Source organism: Hydra viridissima, unplaced genomic scaffold, assembly GCF_058129835.1.
Source record: "Hydra viridissima isolate aposymbiotic clone 2 unplaced genomic scaffold, HvirCarnegie_v1 scaffold_1, whole genome shotgun sequence".
Lineage (NCBI taxonomy): Eukaryota > Metazoa > Cnidaria > Hydrozoa > Anthoathecata > Hydridae > Hydra > Hydra viridissima.
In genome coordinates, this window is record NW_028324300.1 from 9,929,691 (window position 1) to 9,951,571 (window position 21,881).

General features: G+C 29.6%; 1 protein-coding gene across 13 annotated transcripts; it reads left to right on the forward strand.

Moving 5' to 3' along the window:
- The first annotated feature begins 1,206 nt into the window (after positions 1–1,206).
- Positions 1,207–13,476, forward strand: LOC145187435 (DNA polymerase subunit gamma-1-like). 13 transcript variants are annotated; one of them, XR_016450600.1, is made up of 21 exons: positions 1,207–1,835; positions 3,688–3,856; positions 4,589–4,831; positions 7,410–7,672; positions 7,771–7,947; positions 8,641–8,829; positions 8,944–8,985; positions 9,116–9,236; positions 9,380–9,537; positions 9,756–9,794; positions 9,873–9,995; positions 10,153–10,206; positions 10,342–10,477; positions 11,170–11,276; positions 11,424–11,563; positions 11,727–11,888; positions 12,076–12,190; positions 12,413–12,547; positions 12,644–12,760; positions 12,961–13,078; positions 13,360–13,476. XR_016450600.1 is itself a non-coding variant. In XM_080063829.2 (20 exons), exons 1-20 carry the CDS (start codon positions 1,222–1,224, stop codon positions 13,422–13,424), a joined length of 3,198 nt encoding a protein of 1,065 aa, XP_079919955.2. In that variant the 5' UTR covers positions 1,207–1,221; the 3' UTR covers positions 13,425–13,476. The 13 variants fall into 13 exon arrangements, 5 of the variants coding, with proteins under 5 accessions (XP_079919955.2, XP_089937438.1, XP_089937423.1 ...); XR_016450603.1 differs by having other exon boundaries at positions 9,873–9,960; positions 10,147–10,206; XR_016450604.1 differs by having other exon boundaries at positions 9,873–9,960; positions 10,147–10,206; positions 11,727–11,788.
- The last annotated feature ends 8,405 nt before the right edge of the window (positions 13,477–21,881 follow it).

A 21,881-nucleotide genomic window follows, 5' to 3' on the forward strand; every position in this document is an offset into this window, starting at 1 on the left:
CAGATTATAACGCAAGCATATCACGCTAAAACTAGCTTCAGATTATAACGCAAGCATTTCACGTTAAAACTAACTTGCGTTCAGTCACAAGTCCGTCATACAAAAAATTAATGAAGTTAAAGCTCATTCTGGGGGCAATAACAACAAACTGTTTATGCGTCGCAGTTTATACAAATGGACAAAAACTGTGAAATACCCATCACCTAATCTCTGCTCAAAATAAATACTTAAGTCCCGTTTATAAAAGCTCTTTTTAATGTTAATAATTGTATCGGAAAAATCACTAATGCAACACTAAAAGGCAACCTATATTATTTTTCTTAAACTGCAGTAGCAGAGGAGACTCAGTATGATAATAACTTATTATTACATTATTAGTAGAACAAGTGTCTAGTTCGTTGACGTGAAAGTTTAAAACAAAATGACCTGGGGCCATTCCTATAAAGCTGAAAAATGCGTAATATACGCAAAAAAACAGGATTTTTCTTACGCAAAGTCAATTTTTTTTGAGCACAAATCCTGTTTTTTTGCGTAAATAACGCATTTTCTGCTTTATTGGATTGGCCCCAGGTCCTAATTTTTTTAATGATTTTTTGGCAAAAAACCCGTGAAAATATTCGTGTAACTTTATATGAACTCTTTCACAAATACATGAATAAAATATATTATCTTCATAAGAAGCAAAAAGTTCACGTGGTATAATGTTTACACTTTCTAATGCTACACTAAAAGGTTCCATCAAAAATTAGTATATGTAATGGTACTGAACATTAACAGCTACTATAAATTATCAAACTAATTAAAGTTGTTGTTATTATTATTAACATTATATTTCATTAGTCAACATTTAATATCTTGCCAATAATAAAGTAATTTTATTATGAGTTTTTCTAAGATTCCAAATATTTCATCGAATTTTCTAGATTGGCCCTAATTTTGTTAATAAGATGCATAGCCGAGTGAACATTTAGGATGATACTGACACCATAAATTGATATTCTATTTGAAAAGTCGTATTAAAGTTAAAAAAAGTAGTTAGCATGATTTCTTTTTTAAATTGTACTACAAAAAACTTTATGCCATTATTATATATATATATATATATATATATATATATAATATATATATATATATATATATATATATATATATATATATATATATATATATATATATATATATATATATATATATATAAACATGTATTTATTATAGTGTAAAATGTATAGTATGGCTGAATACAAAATTCCAAATTTGAAGAAAACTTTTTTATGCTTAAATTGTTTAAAAAATTGGAATATTTACAAATATACACAAAAAAAGTACACCAAAGTGAGAGGGTTTTCAACCAAATTTCATCAAAATGATGTGGAGCGAATAAACTATGCTAATATACAAATGCTATCCCCTGGGCTTTATAAACAGCTGTTCAAATTTACACAACCGTCTCATTTGGATGACAAGTTATGTGAAAAAGTAAAGCAGCATCTAGAAAAACACAATTTATGGGGTAAAAATTCATCTGTTTCGGAGAATATTGACTTTAACTTACCACAACTTAAAGGAGAAAACTTGGATGAACACTTTAACAAAGTTGCTAGTGATATTGTAAAAGAGTATCTTAGGTTAGCTGATCATATGGCAAACACATTGAGTAAATTACCTAATCTACCTGAAAAATGGCAAATGACTGATGGGTGGACTAAATATAACAAAGATGGATCTTATTCTAAAGTCACTGCACCAGATGAAGATGTACTTATTTTTGATGTTGAAGTATGCATGTCTATCGGAGATGTTCCTGTTCTTGCTACAGCTGTTTCTAAAAGTGCTTGGTGAGATTTATAAATTTTGCACAGCATTTTTTACACAAATCGCTAAAATATGCAATTTATGTAAGTTTATTTTTATGACAAAAATGATGGGTTGAAATGGATAAGGTTAAAATGACAGCAATATACTTTATTTTATACTTGTTTTTATTTTATTTAACTGTATATAGTATTACATATATTAAATTTAACATATATAATTTACTTGATCATTGTATTGTCAGAAATCACTAAAACCTATAATAACAATAAATTTGTAATTTCTAATACCAATATTAAAATAATATTGATGAATAGTGAAATGGGCTGTGTATTGTTAACAAAACCCCATGTTATAAATTTATTTATTTATTACATTTTTCATTAGTTAATAAGTGAATATGCTTTGAAAATTAATTTGATTTTAAGTTGATAAATTAAGTTATCAAAAGTTGATCTATTTAAACTTAATTTTTATTAAAATTTGTTTACAGAAAATATTTTAAAATAAAGCATAGGATATATAAGAAAGGTGTTCATTTATCATTATTCTCATTCCAAAAATTACAGATCTATTCTAAACAATCAGTTAAGAAGGAGATTTAAATGCAAGCAATGGAATACAAAAAAATGTTTTGTTTAGAAAACTGGAACTTGATCTCTGGAATCTTTTAAAACAACTTGCAATTGATAAAGACCTAATATAAAAAAAGATATACTGAATAAAATAAATAGCTGGATTTTTCACCTATGATGCAAAATGCACCTTATCTAAAGAAAGGCCGTGTAAAACAATCATAAACAGAATCTCAATTCCAATTGTTAATATCAGTTTTTTCTATTTTAAAATTTATATATAATGCTACTACTTTTCTAAACGCCATAAAAACTTTTAGCATCAGTTTAGTTTTTCTATGTATTCTGTGACTTTGAAAACTGATACCTAATTTGTTACTGCAGCATTTATAGATCCTTGATTTTAAAGAGTACTGTTCACCTAAGCAGAAATGCAGTTTGTAGACTCGAATTAGCTTAAGAAATAAACTATTTAATCTGATAAAGTTCAACTCAATGCACCAACATCATGAAGCTAATAGAATTTCAGATGAAATGTTTTATGTCTCTGAAAAGTCTTCATCAAATAAATGACATTTATGATGGATTGGCAATTGAGATTATAAGTTATTACTTAAAAGAAAAAAAGTAAACTGAGACATTTAAGTAAATTATTATGGGAAGGAGAAACAAAATTTTTCCACTGTTATCTAAAATTATCTTTTTGCTGTACCAGCCAAAAAAAAAAAGTAGACTGTTGGGTTTATAGTTTAAAACAGGCTGAATAGAATTTCCTACCAAGGAATGATATTATATTATGCTGTCATAAGTTATTGCTATAATAGGTGTTAAAGCATTAGGATATTATAGTAGTTAATTATTACTATCAATAAAACTGCTTCTTTTTTTCTTATTTCCAATTACTTATTTGTGCTACCAATCACATTCAACTATAATTTTGGATAGGTGGAAAAGTAATTTGGTTGGTTTTGTAGAGTAATCAGAAAAACTTAGGCTTTAGCAAAATGCCAAAAATAGCACAAAAAATTATTTTTCTGGCGAAGTAAACAATATAGATTTACATACATACAAAAACTATATATATATATATATATATATATATATATATATATATATATATATATATATATATATATATATATATATATATATATATATATATAGTTTTGTAATCTAATTCAACTATGCTGTTGCACTAAATTAAATCAATTAAGGAATTTTTTTTTTAAAGGATTGTTTACGGTCTGTTAGATATTTTATAAATCTCTTTTGTTGTATTTCCAACATTTTTGAATTTTAGGTACTGTTGGGTGAGTGATATTTTGATAAACAAAGAATGTAACAATCCAATTAAAAAGCTTACTCCCTCTCTAATGATACCACTGGGTACTTCTAACAAAAAGAGGCTGGTTATTGGTCACAATGTGTGTTTTGACCGTTCTTTTGTCCAAGAACAATATTCTCTAAAAGTATGGTTTATAATTAGTTATCTGCTTTTAATCCAATTTTGCAAAATATCAAAAATGTTTTTACTGAAATAATTAAATTCTTTATCAGAAAAAGTACTTAACAGTAAAACCTTAAACGATAAAATGTCTAAAATGTATCTGTATTGTATAAATCCAATGTTTTTATAAAATTTAAAAAAATATAGATAAATTTTTTAGTTTTTGCATCTTTTTATATAGCTGGTTTTGATAAAAAAAATATTCAGCTGAATGCTAATAAATATTTATTATTTTGTAGTAATAAATATTTATTTGGTATCAACTCTCTACATCATACTGTAATTTATATTTAACCTTAGCTAAGTTTTTTGTGGTCATGCTCAAATACTGTTTTGGTTTAAAGTTAAAGTAATTTTTTAATCATATATTGCTTTATTTGGGTGGATAAAATAATTATTGTTAATAATTTTTATAACAATATTTACAGGTCAACTACTTGCTACTTGGTTTTAACTTGATTTTTAGCTATAATTAATTGAAGTATAATTACTTAAATTTTTCTTAACACACAACACTACCTGTTATTTAATCTTATAATGTTATGCTGTTTCCAGAAAATTCCTTCAAGGTTACTTAAATGTTCTTCAAAATAATTTTACTGATAAGTTTATTGGGTTTGATTTTAACAGTTATTTAAGTTCTTTAATTTTATAGTTCTAAATTTATTTATTTTTTTTTTAAATTTTTTTAAAGGGATCTAATTTAAGGTTTCTTGATACACTCAGTTTGCATATGTGCGTATCAGGAGTAACAAATGAACAGCGTAACTACTTGCAATCAAAATCAGACACTAAAGTTCATTATGACTGGATGGATATGGGTGCTATGAATAGTCTTGCTAAAGTTTATGAGTTTTATTGTGGCAAAGTTGTTGATAAATCCATTAGAGATTACTTTGTGACTGGGAGTTTACAAGATATTCGAGAAAATTTTCAAGTAGGTGTTTTTATGTGTATTATGTATCAATTTGCAGATTTAATTTCTAATTTTAATCTACATTTATGTATACATATATATAAATATAAATGTAAGTTAAACTTACATCTATATATGTGTAACCTACATTTAATGTAATAATTGTATATATATATATATATATATATATATATATATATATATATATATATATATATATATATATATATATATATATATGTGGATATATGATATGTTCTTAATTAATAAAAGTATTGTAACAGATTTATTTTTAAAAGACTAAAAACTGTTAACTTTTTTGTTATTAGACAATAAGGGTCTGCGTCTCGTTATTTTTTTAAATCTAGACGAGACGATCCTAAAAGCTTTATCCCAATTAGCGATAAAAATTGAGACAATTTTCAATTATTAGTCAAAATCCGGGATGATATCAAGACAAGATGTCCTGGACAAAATAGGAGCTTTACAATTCCCGGAATTTACATCTTTTTAACGGGACATAACGAGGCATAACGAGACATACTAGTTAATCCTTAATGTGAAATTTAAATAATGAATTTCTGGTACAATTACCATTATTTATTTCAGCTGCTATTATTGATATTGTTATACCATCTACATAAACACAGCTTTATAAAAGTTAATGGTAGCAAATGAAATCAGGGGAAAAAACATTTTTGAGATAGTATTTAAATCTTTCCACTAAAATATATTGGAAGAAGGGGATAAATATGTTTCCAAGTTTCTGATCATTTAATATTGTTTACCGCTGAGATCAGTATTCACTTCTAATGCAAGAGTTTGCTTTACACTCATATTTAAGGGAAAGGTTTTCTAAAGTGTCTTTAACTTATTTGATCTATAAAACATTTGACTTTTTTTAAAAAGTGTAATTCTTGCAGAGACTAACAATAGAGCACAATGCTCAATACTTAGTTCTTTTATTTTTTCTCTTTGCCTTTGCACTTCAAGGACCATCCATTGTTTATGTGGTTTTCCAGAACCAAAATGGCTACTTTTATTGGTCATAAGATTTTCTTGAAGCCATTGGTATTTTTTTTCTATAAAAGAATCATAATTTCTACCACATTGTTTTAGTTTTTTTCTTCACTTTTGAAATAAATCTATCTAAAGTAGCATTAATTTATGTTCTATTTGCTAATTTCTTCAGTTTTATTTGATTTCGTTAAGTAAATCCTTCCAAATTGGTAATTAATCCACTCCTAATTCACGTATATTCGGGATAAGATCTAATTTTTTTGCTGTTGTTGTTTTTAAAATCATTAATATTTATCAGAAACATTTTTGAGTACTTTATGTCATTTTTTACTTTATAATGTTTAACATTTTATGTTATAACTTCTTTGACAATTATCCCTATAATGTTTAAGTAAATAATGTTACTTGTATATTACAGGAAAAACTGAAGTTGTTAAGTAATGCTATTTCAAATATCTAGCACTTCTTGAATAGTAAATCATTATTCAAATTAAAACATTTTAACAAATTTCTAAGTAGCATATGATGATAAAAATATGTTTCTTGAAACTACATTTGATATGTTGAAACAAGTCATACAAGTAAAAAACTCAAATTCAAGAAATACAAATGTCAATGAGTCCATAAAAACCTTGTTTTCCGCCATTTTCATTTATTTTGATATAATAAACCACTGTTAAAAAATGGCGAAAGACAAGGTTTTATGGGTTCATTGACATTTGTATTTCTTCAAAAAATATATAAAGTTATAAGATTATCTTCAAAGTAAATATAGACTTAAATTTAGATTAAAAGTTCTCCATTTTTACTAAATAAAAATCTCTCATTTTTTAGATTTCTTTAAAAATAATATTTAAAATTTTTAACTTCTTTTAACCATAAAATGTAAAATATAAGTTTTATTAAAAAACTGTTTTTACTTTTTAAATAAATGATCATTCTAATTTAATATTATTTAAAAAAGGGCACTATATTTACCAAAAAACTGTGAGGGGTTTAGTGACATTTTTGTTGTTGTTTTGAGTCACTGTGCGTCATTTCTGGCTGGCAAAACAAACTTGGTTAGCAAAAAATTCTCTTCACTGTGAAAGCGCGATTTAGATATTTAGCTAATATAATTGATCTGTCTCGTAATGTTTCGTAATTATCCGGGACACAGTTTTTAAATTCCGAGAAAAAATTTATGTCCCGATTTATAACTTTATTCTGGGATAATTGTTTCCTTTGTCTCATTATTTTTTTCCAGGAAATTCTCGTCTCGTTATGCTTTTCCCGGTTCATTTTGAGAAAACGAATCCGAGACGCAGACCCTTATTAGACAATATGTTATTTTCTAAAGATAAAGTTTTTTTAATGTACTAACTTTATTTTTTTAGCACATTTTATATTAGTGCTAAAACTTATTTTACATCACAGCCAAAGAAACTAGAAAATTTCAAGAGTTATGTTGTTAAAAATGCATTATATATATTCTTAATATGACTGTCACAGCTCACATAAAATAGAAAACTATTTTAAAGTACTTTATTTTTGTAATTCTTATTAAATAAAGTATACAAATCCTGTTTAAATTTTATAGGAATGTGCACAGTATTGTGCTATTGATGTTCAGTCCACTCATGCTGTTTTTTCTACTGTGTGGCCTATGTTTTGTTTCCATACCCCTCATCCTGTAACACTGGTTGGGATGTTAGAAATGGGAACATCTTTTCTTCCCATTGATAACAGTTGGAATGATTATCTTGAGCAAGCTGAGTTTATGTATAATAAGATGACTGAAAAAATGAGGCATTCATTGATGGCTGTTGCTGATGAAGCTTTAAAAATGATTATAAACGACCAGTAACTCATAATTTGTTTACTAGTTATCTTAAGTTATTCTTTCAACAAGTTTTTCTAAGACTTTAATGCATTTGGGTTTTTTACTTGGTTAAACTTAGATATAAAAATGATCCTTGGTTATGGAGTATGGACTGGTCTATTCATAAAGTAGCAATTCCTAAAGATAACACCACAATAGTAGAAGATGAAGATAATGTACATGCCTACATTAACAATCGATTACATCACTTGACAGAAAAAAGAAGAAATCAGCTTCATCTACCAGGTTATCCAAAGTGCGTACAGGTCTTTCTGTTGTTTTAAAATTAAAACAGAATAAATATTATTTATTTAGATAAACAGAAAAAAAATAGAAAAACATATAAAATATATTTATATGTTTTTCTGTTTTTTTCTGTTTATCTTTTAAGAATTTTTTCAGAAATAATCAAGAATTATAGCATTTAAAAAGAAATTGCCATCAATATTACAGCAAAAAGATAAATTTAGCGAAAATTTAATTCTGTATTATGTATATACTTAAAAAGTTTTGTTTGACAGCATATACAGTACCTACTCATATTATTAGACTCAAACTCAATTTTTATCTTTTTATCTTTTTTGTGTGTCTAAAATGCAATACAAGCAATCACAACTTAATTTTTTTGTTATATAATCTATATATTGTTAAATACAAAGCATATTTATAGGATATAAACATCAGATAATATTTACAAATTTATAATATCTAGAAATATAAACGTACAGCACCAACAATCTTGGAAGTCCATCAATGGCGCCATTTGCAAGACCAGAAATGTTATTAACTCCAAGATTTCTAAATAAATACATATAGGACAAATATATATTTCTTTTTTAGAAATCTTGGAGCTAAACTAAGTCTTTTTCTTTTTTATATTCCTTGAAAAATGTTGTTCAAGCTAATTATAATTTCATTAATTCATTGAAAAAGAATTTTTATCTTCTAGTTGGTATCGGAAATTATGCATGTCTCCTGGAGAAGAAAATTATCAATCAGGACCACAAAGTGTTTCATCACAAACTAGAGTAACACCTCTGCTACTTCGAATGACTTGGGATGGTTATCCATTGCATCATGAGAGGGAATATGGCTGGGGGTTCCTAGTACCATCAAAAGAAATCTCAAACTTGAAAAAGTATTAAGATGAATTAACAAAAATATTTTTTAAAAGAAAAACTAGTTATACTCTTAAAAAGCATAGATAATATTCTGTGATTGTAAATACTTGTTTTCATGATTGGATTTTTAGCTCATCACCTAGCGATAATACTAAAAGTACCTTTCCAATGAAGTAATTGTTTTTTTAATTTTTTTAAATTATGTTTACACTGTTGTATTTTTCTGATAGTTGTTGCAAATTTGTTTGAAATTAGCCAAGCTTTTGTTTTTTATATTAGGTTTAATATTTTTTATATTTTTAGGTCTTTTTTAGAAGTTATTGAACAGCGTAAGTTGCATTCAGCAGGAGATAATATTTTAGATGAAGAAGCAGGAATCAGCATTGGAATTCCAGGTGTTCTCTTTTACAGACTCCCCCACAAAGTGAGTTCACATTCTTCAATAAAAATGTTGTTCTTTGAGTATATTTTCTTTTAAAAATGTTAAAATTTGTTTCAAATATTCTTTTATTCCCCTAATTTGCTAGTTTTGTAATTAACTTTAAGTGACAATCAATTTGCATTTAGAATGGCAAAGAATATAATGTTGGAAATCCATTAGCCAAGGATTTTCTCAATAAAATAGAGGATGGCACTTTGGCTACCAGTGGTAATTACAATGCTAAAGAGCCTATTGAGCTCAACATGTTACTGTCATTTTGGAGAAATGGAAGAAAAAGGATTATGTGTGTAATTAGATTCAATATGTTTTTTATGTTTTAGATTGAAATTATCTTTAGTAGAAATTTTTTCATAAAAGGGTAATAAATTATAAATCTTATGAAGAAATTTCTGAAACAACTATTGTGCTTCATTAATGAACTATTTTAAAGAGATCATCCCTGTAAATGTAATGAATAAATTCTCAGTGTTTTTTGTTTTTTTATTTCAAATAAATATCCAGGTCACAAAAAACAGTTTGGTTGGAGGATGGAAGTCAAAGGTAATCTTATTTTGGTGTAAAAAATTTTGTTATCTAGTTAAAATTTTATACTTTAATATATTAAATATAGTTTTTTAGAGGTGTTATCCTCCCTCAAGTCATCACTGCAGGCACAGTAACAAGAAGAGCTGTTGAACCAACATGGTTAACTGCCAGTAATCCAATGGTATTTATACATTTAAAGATTTATCAAGATGAAAAGTAAGACATAAAATCCAGAAAAAAAAAATCAAAGAAAAAGTGAAAATAGTTTTTGTAAATGGTGGTTTACGAGTGTGTATTATGCACCTACTTGTATACTCTTTTTAGTTATTTACTTGTGCATGAGTATATTTAAAAATTATTTTGTAAGGGTCAGGCTGTATCCAAAATGTGAACCTGTTTGCAAGTGGTTCTAATTACAGTTGTTTCAGTTAGTGCTTTTTGATAAAAATATTTTTTAATCATATTATATTTTTTTTAGCTGAGAAAAAGTAAAGTGGAGTTGTTAACAATTACAAAAGAAAAAAAAAAAGATAGGTCTAAATCTAATGAACTAATGTTTTAGGTCAATCGAATCGGTTCAGAACTTAAATCATTAGTCAGAGCCCCACCAGGATATGTTCTAGTTGGGGCAGATGTTGATAGCCAAGAGCTTTGGATTGCTAGTATACTAGGCGATGCATTATTTTCAAATATGCATGGTTTGTTAGTTGTATTAGTTTACATCTTTTCTATGAATATTTCTAAAATGATAGTGAATATTTATTTCAAAGTTCAACTCAAAATTTATTAAAAAATTGATTTTGTTTCAAAGCTTATTCTACAAACAACTTAAACATTACATTTTTTTGATTTTTTATAATTTGCTAATTGCTTCAAGTTGTTAAATAGTTATTTTACATTTACCATCCAGAGATTTCTTAACAACTTAGAAATATATTGACATTAATATTACTTTGTGGAAAATACGTCTCAATTTTTCCATCATTTATAAAACATTATATAACTCTTTCCAATTAAAGATAGAAGGTCGACTTATAAAATGTGTTGACTTATAACATTAGTATATACAGTATATGTTTTATTACAGTTATGTATAGCTATATTTTTACATTTAAGAATAAAACTTGATCTTTACTTCATAAATCTAAAAACTTAATTTTTACGTAGTTGTTAACTTTACATATTTGCAGTTGTTTCAAATTCTTTTAGAGTTCAATTTTGACACTTATACATTTAAAAAGCCATCAAAAAAATAAATTGTTCAGCAAATAACCAGTGTGTTTCTTTTTTGATACTTTTCTAGTAACATGTCAGCTATTGTAAATCTTCTCTATTGAACCAAAAGTTTTGTTAAAAAGTTTACAACTGAATATTATATAAACTATACTAGGTAGTACTGCACTGAGTTGGATGACTTTGCAGGGAAAAAAATCTGACCGTACAGATTTACACAGCAAAACTGCAGATACAATTGGCATGAGTAGAGACCAAGCAAAGGTAGCTTCTAATATTGTTTTTTTATTTTTTTATTTTTTTTTTTATTTTTTATTTATTTATTTTTTTAATGTTTTTAGTGTAGTTTAGAAATTAATTGCTGGAAGAATGTGGAACAAAAGTAATATTTAACAAGGTTTTGTTTGCTAGATTTTTAATTACGGGCGTATCTATGGTGCTGGTGAACAATTTGCAGTTCGTCTTCTTATGCAGTTTAACCACAACATTTCACTTGCACAAGCTGAAGAGAAAGCTGCAAAATTATATGCTACCACAAAAGGAATAAAAAGGTTTTTGTTTTTTAAAAGTAAAAGTTATTAAAAAAAGTTTGACTTCCGACATCGGTGTAGAATTAAATCATATGCATGTTTTATTTAAACAGTATTTACCTGTGCTCAAAACTCAGCTGAGGTTGTGATTTAGTTATGTTTATATTTTTTTTTAAAAAAAAAGTTATTTGCTCACTGAAGAAGGACTGCGTTTATCAGATTTATTTGGCATACCGACATCTGAAGGTACTATTAGTTACTTGAATCTCAAAAAACTTCTAAATATTTCTGAGACAAATTGGGAAGATAAAGAGTTACTTGTACACAAATCATGGTTGGGTGGAAGGTTATTCTCATTATATTTTACGTACATAATACTTTTAAAGACGATTTTAAAAATGAGATATCTGAAACTAATATAGTTTATACCAATGGCGTAAATAAGTTTGATCAACTGTTAATGATGATAAAATACTAAATATTTTAATTTGATTAAGTTCACTTATATACAAGAACATGCTTTACTCTTTTAGCGAGTCAGACATGTTTAATAAATTGGAAAGTATTGCTTTGTCTGAAGAACCGAGAACACCAGTTTTAAATTGCATGATTACAAAAGCCCTCCTTCCTAAATATGTCCAAAATCACGTAATAAAATTTGTTTAATGTTTAGTGAAGTTTGTTGAATATTTAGTTAATGATTTTGTGCATTTTTAAATCACTTTTTCTTTTTAAATGAAAAATGGTTGATAGAATAGATATTTTTGATTTATGCTAAGTTTTTATTGCTTCAAAAAAGATAACGCAATGACCTCTACTTTGACACGCTATTTTTTATTATGATATTCTTTTCTTATTACCTTTATGCAGTACATGACCAGCCGGGTTAACTGGGTTGTTCAATCGTCAGCTGTTGACTATCTTCACTTAATGTTGGCATGCATGAGATGGTTGATCGAGGAATATGTTATAGATGCAAGGTTTTGCATATCGATTCACGATGAGGTTTGAAGGTTATAAGTTGTAATTTAAAAATTATTATTTATATTTTTCTTAAAAGTCTTCAGGGTTGTTTTGTTGTTTGTTTTTTTTTACATTTAGGTTCGTTATATTGTGCATGAGCGAGACAAGTACCGTGCCGCACTCGCTCTCCAAATATCTAACTTGCTAACGAGAGCAATGTTTGCGTATAAGTTGCAACTAAATGATTTGCCACAGGTTGGTCAAAGATGTTAACTACAATTTGTTTTATTTTGATTTTTAATCTGGTGTGTATCACTCAATCTCTGATGTGTATCGTTCAATCTCTGATGTGTATCGTTCAATCTCTGATGTTTATCGTTCAATCTCTGATGTTTATCGTTCAATCCGATGTGTATTGTTAATAGTTGTTTTTTTTTAACGTATTTTTTTATTAGTCAGTCGCATTCTTCAGTAGTGTTGAAATTGATAAGGTGTTGCGTAAAGAAGTTGACATGGATTGCGTTACACCCTCTAACCCTCATGGACTCTTTAAAGGCTACGGAATAACACCTGGTACGGACTTTTTTAAAAATTTTGTTTGATAAGATTTTAATCGTTGTCTACAAACCCTGTTAGAGGGGAGGTGAGGCAGCAGCGGGTTCATTTAGTATTGGGCTCATATTTCATTGGTTTCTCTAAATCCTTATAAGAAAAAAATGAACTATATTTCATTTTGAACAATTGGCTTTTTAAAATGTCCTGTTTTATTTTTGCCGGTTATTTTTTTTTCACTCTTTTTTTATTTTTATTCTTTGTAAGAAAGTTTTGATTTTTATTTTATCTGTCACTTTTAGGTGAGTCATTGGATATTCATGAGTTATTAAACAAGACTAACAACGGAATCCTTCATAGAGTTTAAATTTTGTTCAGGTTATGTTTGAAATAAATGTCCATACGTGTAAAAGAATTAATTTAAAAACTTATTTTTATAAAAGTAAGCTTTCGTTTAAAAAATCAAAGTGTCTTCGTAGAGCGTAATGCGCTCTACGTAGCCCTAAGCTGCTTAGAGCGCAATATTGTACACGCATGCGCAATTATTTTATTTTCACAGTGCGATTTATATTTCACAATAAAGCTGGTTAGATAGGAGGTTAGGGTAAGGGTTAGGGTTAGGGTTAGGGTTAGGGTTAAGGATAGGGATAGGGATGGGGATAGGGTTAACATCAACAAAATTTTTTTTTTTTTTAAAAAAAAAAAATTAGCGCATGCGTACAAAGTATTGCGCTCCGAGTAGCATATGGCTGCATAGAACGCATTGCACTTCAAGTAGCAACGGCCTTAAAAAATACAGTAGTTTAAAATTTATTTATCAGATCTGATATCTGGGCTCATTAAGTTAAAGCTCAAAGGAGAATAACCTAAAAAAAATACTTTTTATTTTTGTATCACTTACAATTCCATTTAATCCAGTGTCAAAAGTGCTCAAGGTTTTAAACGCATAATTTAATCCTGATCTGCGAATCTTCTTTTCGTCTATGGTTTAAACATTCAAATTTTAAAATATTGCCATGACGCAAAAAAAACATGTAAAAAATTGTGTCAAGTGTTTTTTTCTTTAAAAGTACTCACGTTATTGCACATTAGGGTGGTAACTTTCTGTCTTTTTTTCAGAAAATATGACGTTCATGGTCCTACACAATGAAAAAAATAGTCGATATGAGGAAATATATATTTATTTTTGGTTTAAAAAATATCACCCACCAAAAAATGTAAGATTTGTTCTTTGTGTAACAATGTTATTGGAAGTGAAGCAACATGTTATGTCATAAATCCTTGTTACTGAATATAAAGCGTAAATTGAGACTCAGGAGTTTTGCAATTCAAAGATTGCATAAAATGTATGGCCCTCTCTACACAAATATTGCTGCACTGGCTGTCAATTATTGAGGGTTCTATACTCCAGTGAGTATCAAAACACTTTTTAGCGTTTTCATAACGTTGAACACTTTCTGCTAACTTAGTATAGGAATTTTCTTGAGAAAAAGTGATCTGAAAGCCAAATTCCACAAATAAACAAACAAATCTGCTGCAATCGATTTGTCGTTTGAGGCAATAAAATAAAAGCCATGATAGCATGATTCCACGTGAATTCCACCGTGCATTTCTCAAATTTGGCAGTCCACGAAATTTAAAGTACGGGAACTCTCCATTGTCGAGCAAATAGCAAAAGGCATATCCCAGTTCCAAAAAAAACATCTCTTCATGTAATAGTAGAAAAATTCAATCTTGTCGGTCTCTACACAAGTTTTGTTTTAAGAGAATCATATTCCCTTTCAATATCATCAACGGAATTGTACGCAATGTCTGGACAATAAGTAGCACTTCCTAAGGTTTCATTCATGTCATGTTTTAAAATGCGGTTTAAAACATGATGTTGCCAGCCAACATATTGTACCACAGGTAAAATCAGCAATTTTTGCTGACGCTGTAGAATGACTACAACTCCATTTTTCCTGCCAGTATTTACAACCGTTGTATCCGTGACCATCATTTTTATTGATGCCCATAATTCAAAATAATCCAGATCTTTTATACCCATAGGAATCGTTTGTGCTCTCGAATTTTCAAGGGCTTGTAGCCCCAACCTTTTTTATAAGCGTTTTTGATTAATACCACTTGTAGTTCCTTGCCATTAACCTTCTTTCCATCAAAATGCAGTGACCAATTCTCTTCCTTCAAAGTTCTTTTCATATTTATTTTCATCTTTTCAGCCTGTTTCTTCATTGCTTTCAGAATTTCTACATGGGAGGGCGTGGGCAAGCTGATACCGTCAGATATCTGCTTGCATAATGCAGACACCTTCTTGGTGCTAATGTTAACATTCCTGGCTAAGGGAATTGCTACAGTTGTTGAATGTTGTGGCAAAACAATATTTTTTTTTAGGGGGGGCTGTAGGATTTGTCGTCGTTAGTGTCTGAGTTTTTTTCTGAGTCGCTAGACGAGAGAGGTTTTTCCGAGCAATCAGGGAATGACATAGTGGACTGACTGGACTTCTTTATTGTTTTACAGGGATACACTAGTACGCATTTTGAATTGTTGGACCTCACCTTTCCGCCACTTAGGACTTGCTTTTCATACAGCTGCTTATCTTCCCCACTAAGCCACTCTCTATTTGTACAGGTGATGTCAAATATGCCAGCAAATGTTACTTTTTCATCTTTCTGACCAGGGCGCTTTAGAATGGTGTCGTGTTCAGATGTTAAACTTTCCATTTTCTTACCAAAGACTTCAGCTTTATGACAGGGATATTTAATTTTCTGATCCATAAAGAATCTAATTCTTCCGCAATCATGTTAAATCCGCTTTTGCGACACTTCTCATTTTTTTATAAGATAATGGTATCTGCCAATGATAGCATTTTTCAGAGGTATTTTGCAGTAACTCTCCAACGACTCTTCTATACATGACATGCTTTTCCATAGTTGAATGGCTTTTTCAATCTTACCAGATTATCGGTCTACAAACGAGAATTTTTATTAATATCGGTACTTGATCTCTTTAAAGCCATATATATATATATATATATATATATAGTTTATATTTTAATTAGTTTTAGATTCGCAGTCAATTGGTAAGAAATATAACAACTTAACTATAAGTGATTTCTAAATATAAAATATCTAACAACAAGACGTTTGTCCCAGAATATTACTGTTGAATAATACATTTGTTATCAACGGTGAAAAATTGGTAAAATATTAAAAGTAGGTTTTATTTGGTTGGTAAGGTTTTTGATTAAACAATAAATAAAAACGATATAAATAATGCTTTTAGACCATTCTTCATACTGTAGTACCATGGCCATATAAATTTAAAAAAAGTTTCCACCCTGTTGCATATATCTATGACTTGAAGCTAAAGTAGAACAAAAGTTGGTTGTAAATGTAAGGAACTAAAACTAATTTTCCCGCGTGCTCTTGATTTGCATTTACGTTTTTAAAAAATCAATCATATATAACATTTTTAGCACTCCAGAATCTATTTTTTTAGCAAATAAGCGACTTAATAAACTTTCGATCCTCGAAATTATTTTCTGGCCATAAACTTACCGTCTATAGATAAAATTTTAACTCTAACTTAAGTGATTACTTTTAACATTTAGTGACCGAATTCTAAAGATTAGTTAAAAAACCTTCGCAAAAAATCATTTTTTTTCGGTGTTTTGAGTTAATAGTTTATACCCATATTTTACACATTCTTCTGTATTTAAGTTATAAAACAAATTTCTAAAATAATCCTCTAAACAAAAAACTATATTTGCAGAAAGTACTAGATTGTGGAGTTTTAAAATCATAGGAAAAAAAAAATTGAAAAAAAATTCTCTCAGTTTTAGGTCTTAAACATAGCAAAATCCGAGGATTAATTTCATTAAATCCTATTTCTCGACTGAAAGAGGGATATCTGAGATTAGTACTGATATTGAGCAGCAATTGGTAAACGAGTTAAAAAAAACTGTGAAGCAATTAGTTTAGCTCTGGATGAATCAACAGATATTCAAGATAAGCCTGAAATGGGAGTATTTGTTAGATATGTAACATATAATTAGAATTACTAGATTTGGTTGAGCTGAAAGACGTATCTCGTGGATTTGATATAAAGGAACCCCTTGAAAGAGTTTTACCAATGGAGTTGGTACAGATGGTGCACCAGCAATAGTTAGCAAACATGTTGCACTTTTATTGGGTTGTTAAAAAAGTGATCTTAAGTATCGAGAGTTCATTTCAGCTCATTGTTTGATTATCGAGAGTTCATTTCAGCTCTTTGTTTGATTTATCAAGAACATGAAGAACATCAAGAACATTTGGCAGCAAAACATTTAAATATTACAATCATTCTAATATCAGTGTTAGAAATTGTAAATTATATTTGATCAAATGCAAAAATTTAATGAGTTGGATCATGCTGACGAACCAGATAACCTATCATTTTACTGTGCCACACGGTGACTTTCAAGTAGCAATGTTTTTTGAAGATTTGTAGAATTATTAGAACCAATTCTTTGTAGAATAATTAGAACCAAATCTTTTTGATTCAAAAGAAAATGACGTTTGAAATCCTTGATGATATGAATTTTTTGCAAGATTTTTTGTTTTTGACTAATGTAACGCAACATTTACAAAGTCTGAATGGCCTCTTCCGGGAATGGAAAAAAGTATATCTGATCTTGCTCAGACTATTTTTAGGTATTCAAAAAAAAATTACCCAATATCAGAGAGATCTTTGTTTAAAAAACATTCATCATTTTTTTCAAATGAAGAAGATGATTATTTCTAATCTTTCAATTGAGTATGTTGATCATAAGATTGAATCATATAGGGAAAAATTACGAAACTTACCAAAAGACTTTCAAAGTATGTTTAAAGATTTGCATGTACTTAAATCGTCTTTATTATTTCTAGCAAATCCTTTTTTAATTACCAGTAATGTTCAGAATCTTAGTGCCTGATTGGACAATTTATAACTGTTGTAATTTGGGTAATTTTTTAAAAAGCTTATGATCTGCATATGCTTCTTTAAACAATTCCATAACTGATTTTCTAGTGTGAGTAAAACGGGATGAGAACTTTATCTAGTTAGATTGAATTGTACTTTTTGAAACACTCAAGATAATTGAAAATTATAAACAAGCTTACAAAAAAAAAAAAACTTTAATACGGCTCTTCGGCTCATGTAAGCATTGGACTGGGGCTCTCGTGCCTAAAAGTCTGGCCAGCGCTTACATATCTTATCATTAAATGCCTACCATTTCAGACCATATTAGGGCACCATAGTAACTTGCAAAAAACATAAAATGCAGCAATCGCTGATTCTAAAGCAATAAGAATAAGCACTGGTAAACAGGTTATTTACATGGCAGATCGTGGATTTCCATTGATACCAAACGGTTGAGGTATCAAATAAAAAAATACATTGTCGTTTATTACTTCAAAAAGAGTTATCTACCATTTGGCATTAAACATATTTGACATCGCATGACTGATATATAAGGAAATGCCGGTTCTGAGCCATTGATACTTTCCCATACTTAAGGATGCTAACATTGATGCGTTAGTTAACATTTCTTATGTCGTGTTTTTAGCGCATTAGCCCTTTCCCATACTTAAGGATGCTAACGTTTTTCATGTTGTGTTTTGGTAGGTTTCCCGTACTTAATAGGATCACCTTTCATGAAGAAGTATAAAAAGTAATCATGTTATTTCTATACCAGTAACGCTTCAAGATGCCTAAATATTTTCATTAAACTCCTCTTGTTTTGTAGTGACCAATAGTTAAGGTTCTGTGATCATTTAATAAGATTCTTTTTAAGAATGTTACCACAAGGTGTTAATAATGCTTTGAAAGTCAAGACCTTCATTCAATTTTTTCAAGACGTAAAGGCACAAGTGACCACAATAAGAGGTATTGCCAAACTGCACTCTTTCACTGTTGTAATAAACGGGGCTTTTTAAATAGTCGACCAGTTCGACAAGAGGAGGTTGAGCGTATGAATCAAAGCTGTATTTTTTATTACCGTCTTTGAACCAGCACACCCAATGAAATCCTCCAGTGCTTGAATCACCTGTGTTTACAATACCACATTCTTTACTTCTCGGTTTTATTGGTAACTCATCTCTTACAAGAACACCTCTAAAGTTTTCTAATTTTAACTGTTTAGCAGCCTTTATCAGTTGAAAGTTGGTCAAAGCTTCGCTGGGTAAAACAATTCCTTCTACGTCAATCCAGTCGATCATTTTTTAAAAATTTGTTAAAAAGTTTAAGCTTTTTAGTTTCTTTGAAACCGCGGTCGCATTAAATCATTTTATGATTCATGGTGACAATGTCGCATTAAATCATTTTATGATTAATGGAAAATCTGTGATTTTTTAGAGAATGGAGCCTAAAATGGGTATGCTATTGAAGGGTGAATTGGGTCCGAGGAGTAAACCAGAACCGGAAACAAGAGTGCTTACAAGCGTACCGAGCAAGGGGAGTAGAGCACCGATGAATCCTCCTGTTATTTCATGTCCTTTTCCAGTTTTAACAAAGAGTCCTTTTCCAGTTTTAATGAAGAGTCCATCGCCTTGGATATTTTCATTCCAAGGTTTTAAGAATAAGCCTGAGCCAAATTTGGTTATTTTTATGCCTTTTCCATCTTTGCTCAAGTAAAATGTTTTGGGTTTATTAGTTTTAGTTGAGCTTGCAGAGCTTGTGTGATTGACACCTCGTCCAGCGATAGAATCAACCATAGCAGAGCCGGCAGATGAAGCAAGTCCACCCAATAAACCTTTTGCAAGTACTGGAGCTGCATGAGAGGCAAGCGTTCCTAATAAAGGTAAAAGGGCACCGATGAAACCTCCTTCTACTTTTGCGTTGTGCATGAGTTGTTTTTTGCTGAGTTTAAGCGTGACACCTTTTCCGTTGATGTAGGCTTTTCTAATTTGGTCAAGTTGCGCGTTAGTGACAGCAAGAACATGTTCACCGTTCAAGTCTTGATGAGTGAGTCTAATGCTAACAGCAGTTTTGTCTTGAATGGCTTTTTTAATTTTGTCAGCTTGTCCTTGCGAGATGTTAAGTTTAATGTTTTGATACATTTTTAAGTGTTGAAAAATTATTTATTTCACTTCTCGAATGTGATAACGGATCGTAATGTCCTCTCCTCTAAAATCGATTAAATCTCCATTTTGATCAATGATGCGAGTAACCATTGTTGAAATTTCGAGAAGTTTAACAGGAAGATAAATTAAATGCATAGGTCTTTCGATGATTTTGTAACCAGGGTTAACATTCGGGTAAAAGGAGTAGATGCAATTGAGTTGGGTTCCATTAATATAGGATGATCCGATAACGTTGTTAACAATTCTGATGGTATTGGAGCTTAAAATTTTAGCAATATGATCAGACTCATATTCAGAATTGGAGTTTAATTTTCTTTTAGTAAACCCTAAAACTGAAGCGATGCTGTTCTCCACGTCAAAGTCAATCAGATAATTCATACCAAGTTTAATGGTTGATTTTAAAGTATTAATGTTGATTCCAATTTGAAGGCTGTTTGGAGAGTAGTTAATTTTATTTGCAATGATATAACTTCCACGTTGAGCTGTTTTTATCGTGTTTAAAATTGACTTTTGCAGATAGTCGTTGATGTCTTTAATTTCATAGCTTCCATCAGGAACGATGATGTTTTCCCAATGAGCTCCATTGTTCATGCTGTATTTGAAAGAATTGTTTTTACTGTTTATATTAGGAATGCTGTTGTACGTTTCCATACCGAGAAAAGCCATTTCATAACTTTTTCCTTTATCGAAAACGATTTTGTCTAAAAATTCAGTCGTGATAACACTTGATTTGCCATCCACATCGATTATAATACCAGGCATTTTTTATGTCAAGAAATTTTTTTAAGTTAGAAAAAGGCAAATTCGTCCAACCCTCTTCGGGATTTTCCACCGTCCTTTTTTATCGATAAATCAATGACAGCAAATCCGTGAGGCTCATCCCAGAAATCTTTGCAAAGCTTTTTAAATTCTTCTATGGTCATGTCACTGGAAACGCGGTCTCTATAAATGAGATTGACGTCACTTTCGTCTTGAGGAAAGAGGCAAATAAAGTTGGAATTTGTTCGTATGGTTTTTCTAGGGAGCATGAAATAATTTTGAGCGAGGTAAAAGCAGTCAACGTTAGAGTGTCTTCCTCGCATATAATAGGTTTCACATTTGTTTTGTTTAGCATCTAGCAAGTCGTCAAAGATCATCAAATTGTTTTTGGTCGAGTCTAAGGATTCAGGTCCAGGCACATCATCATCTGTTTCGAAAAATTGGCATTCCATGTCTGTTTCTACTTCCAAATATTTTGAAAAATCATCAATGACGGCTTCAGGGCTTAAATTCAATTTTTCCATTTCTCCTTGCACTTTAAACAAATCAAGAATGAGTTCTTTTGGTGGTTTCTTCTCAAAGGCTTTTTCGAGTATTTGGTATTCAGGTTGATAAAGGGATTTGCCAAAGACTTGCAAGTGGTTATAATCCAGCCATCCAGGCTTGAGCAGTAAATTGAGAAGCAAGGTTGTTTTTCCGCAACCAGACTTTCCGACGATAAGTCCTCGAATGCTTCTTGGCAAAAGCTTGTTGTTGTTTCTTTTGGTTTTTCCAATGTTCCATGACAAATCAGTAACTTCCATTTTTATATTAAAACTTTTTTATATATGTTAAAATGTACTGCGTTAAATGCAAAAGAGAAACTGAAACCATTCACTTGAAAAAGGAGATGGCAAAAAACAACAGACCAATGTTGAAAGGAACTTGTGACTCTTGCGGAACGACCAAATGCCAATTTGTTT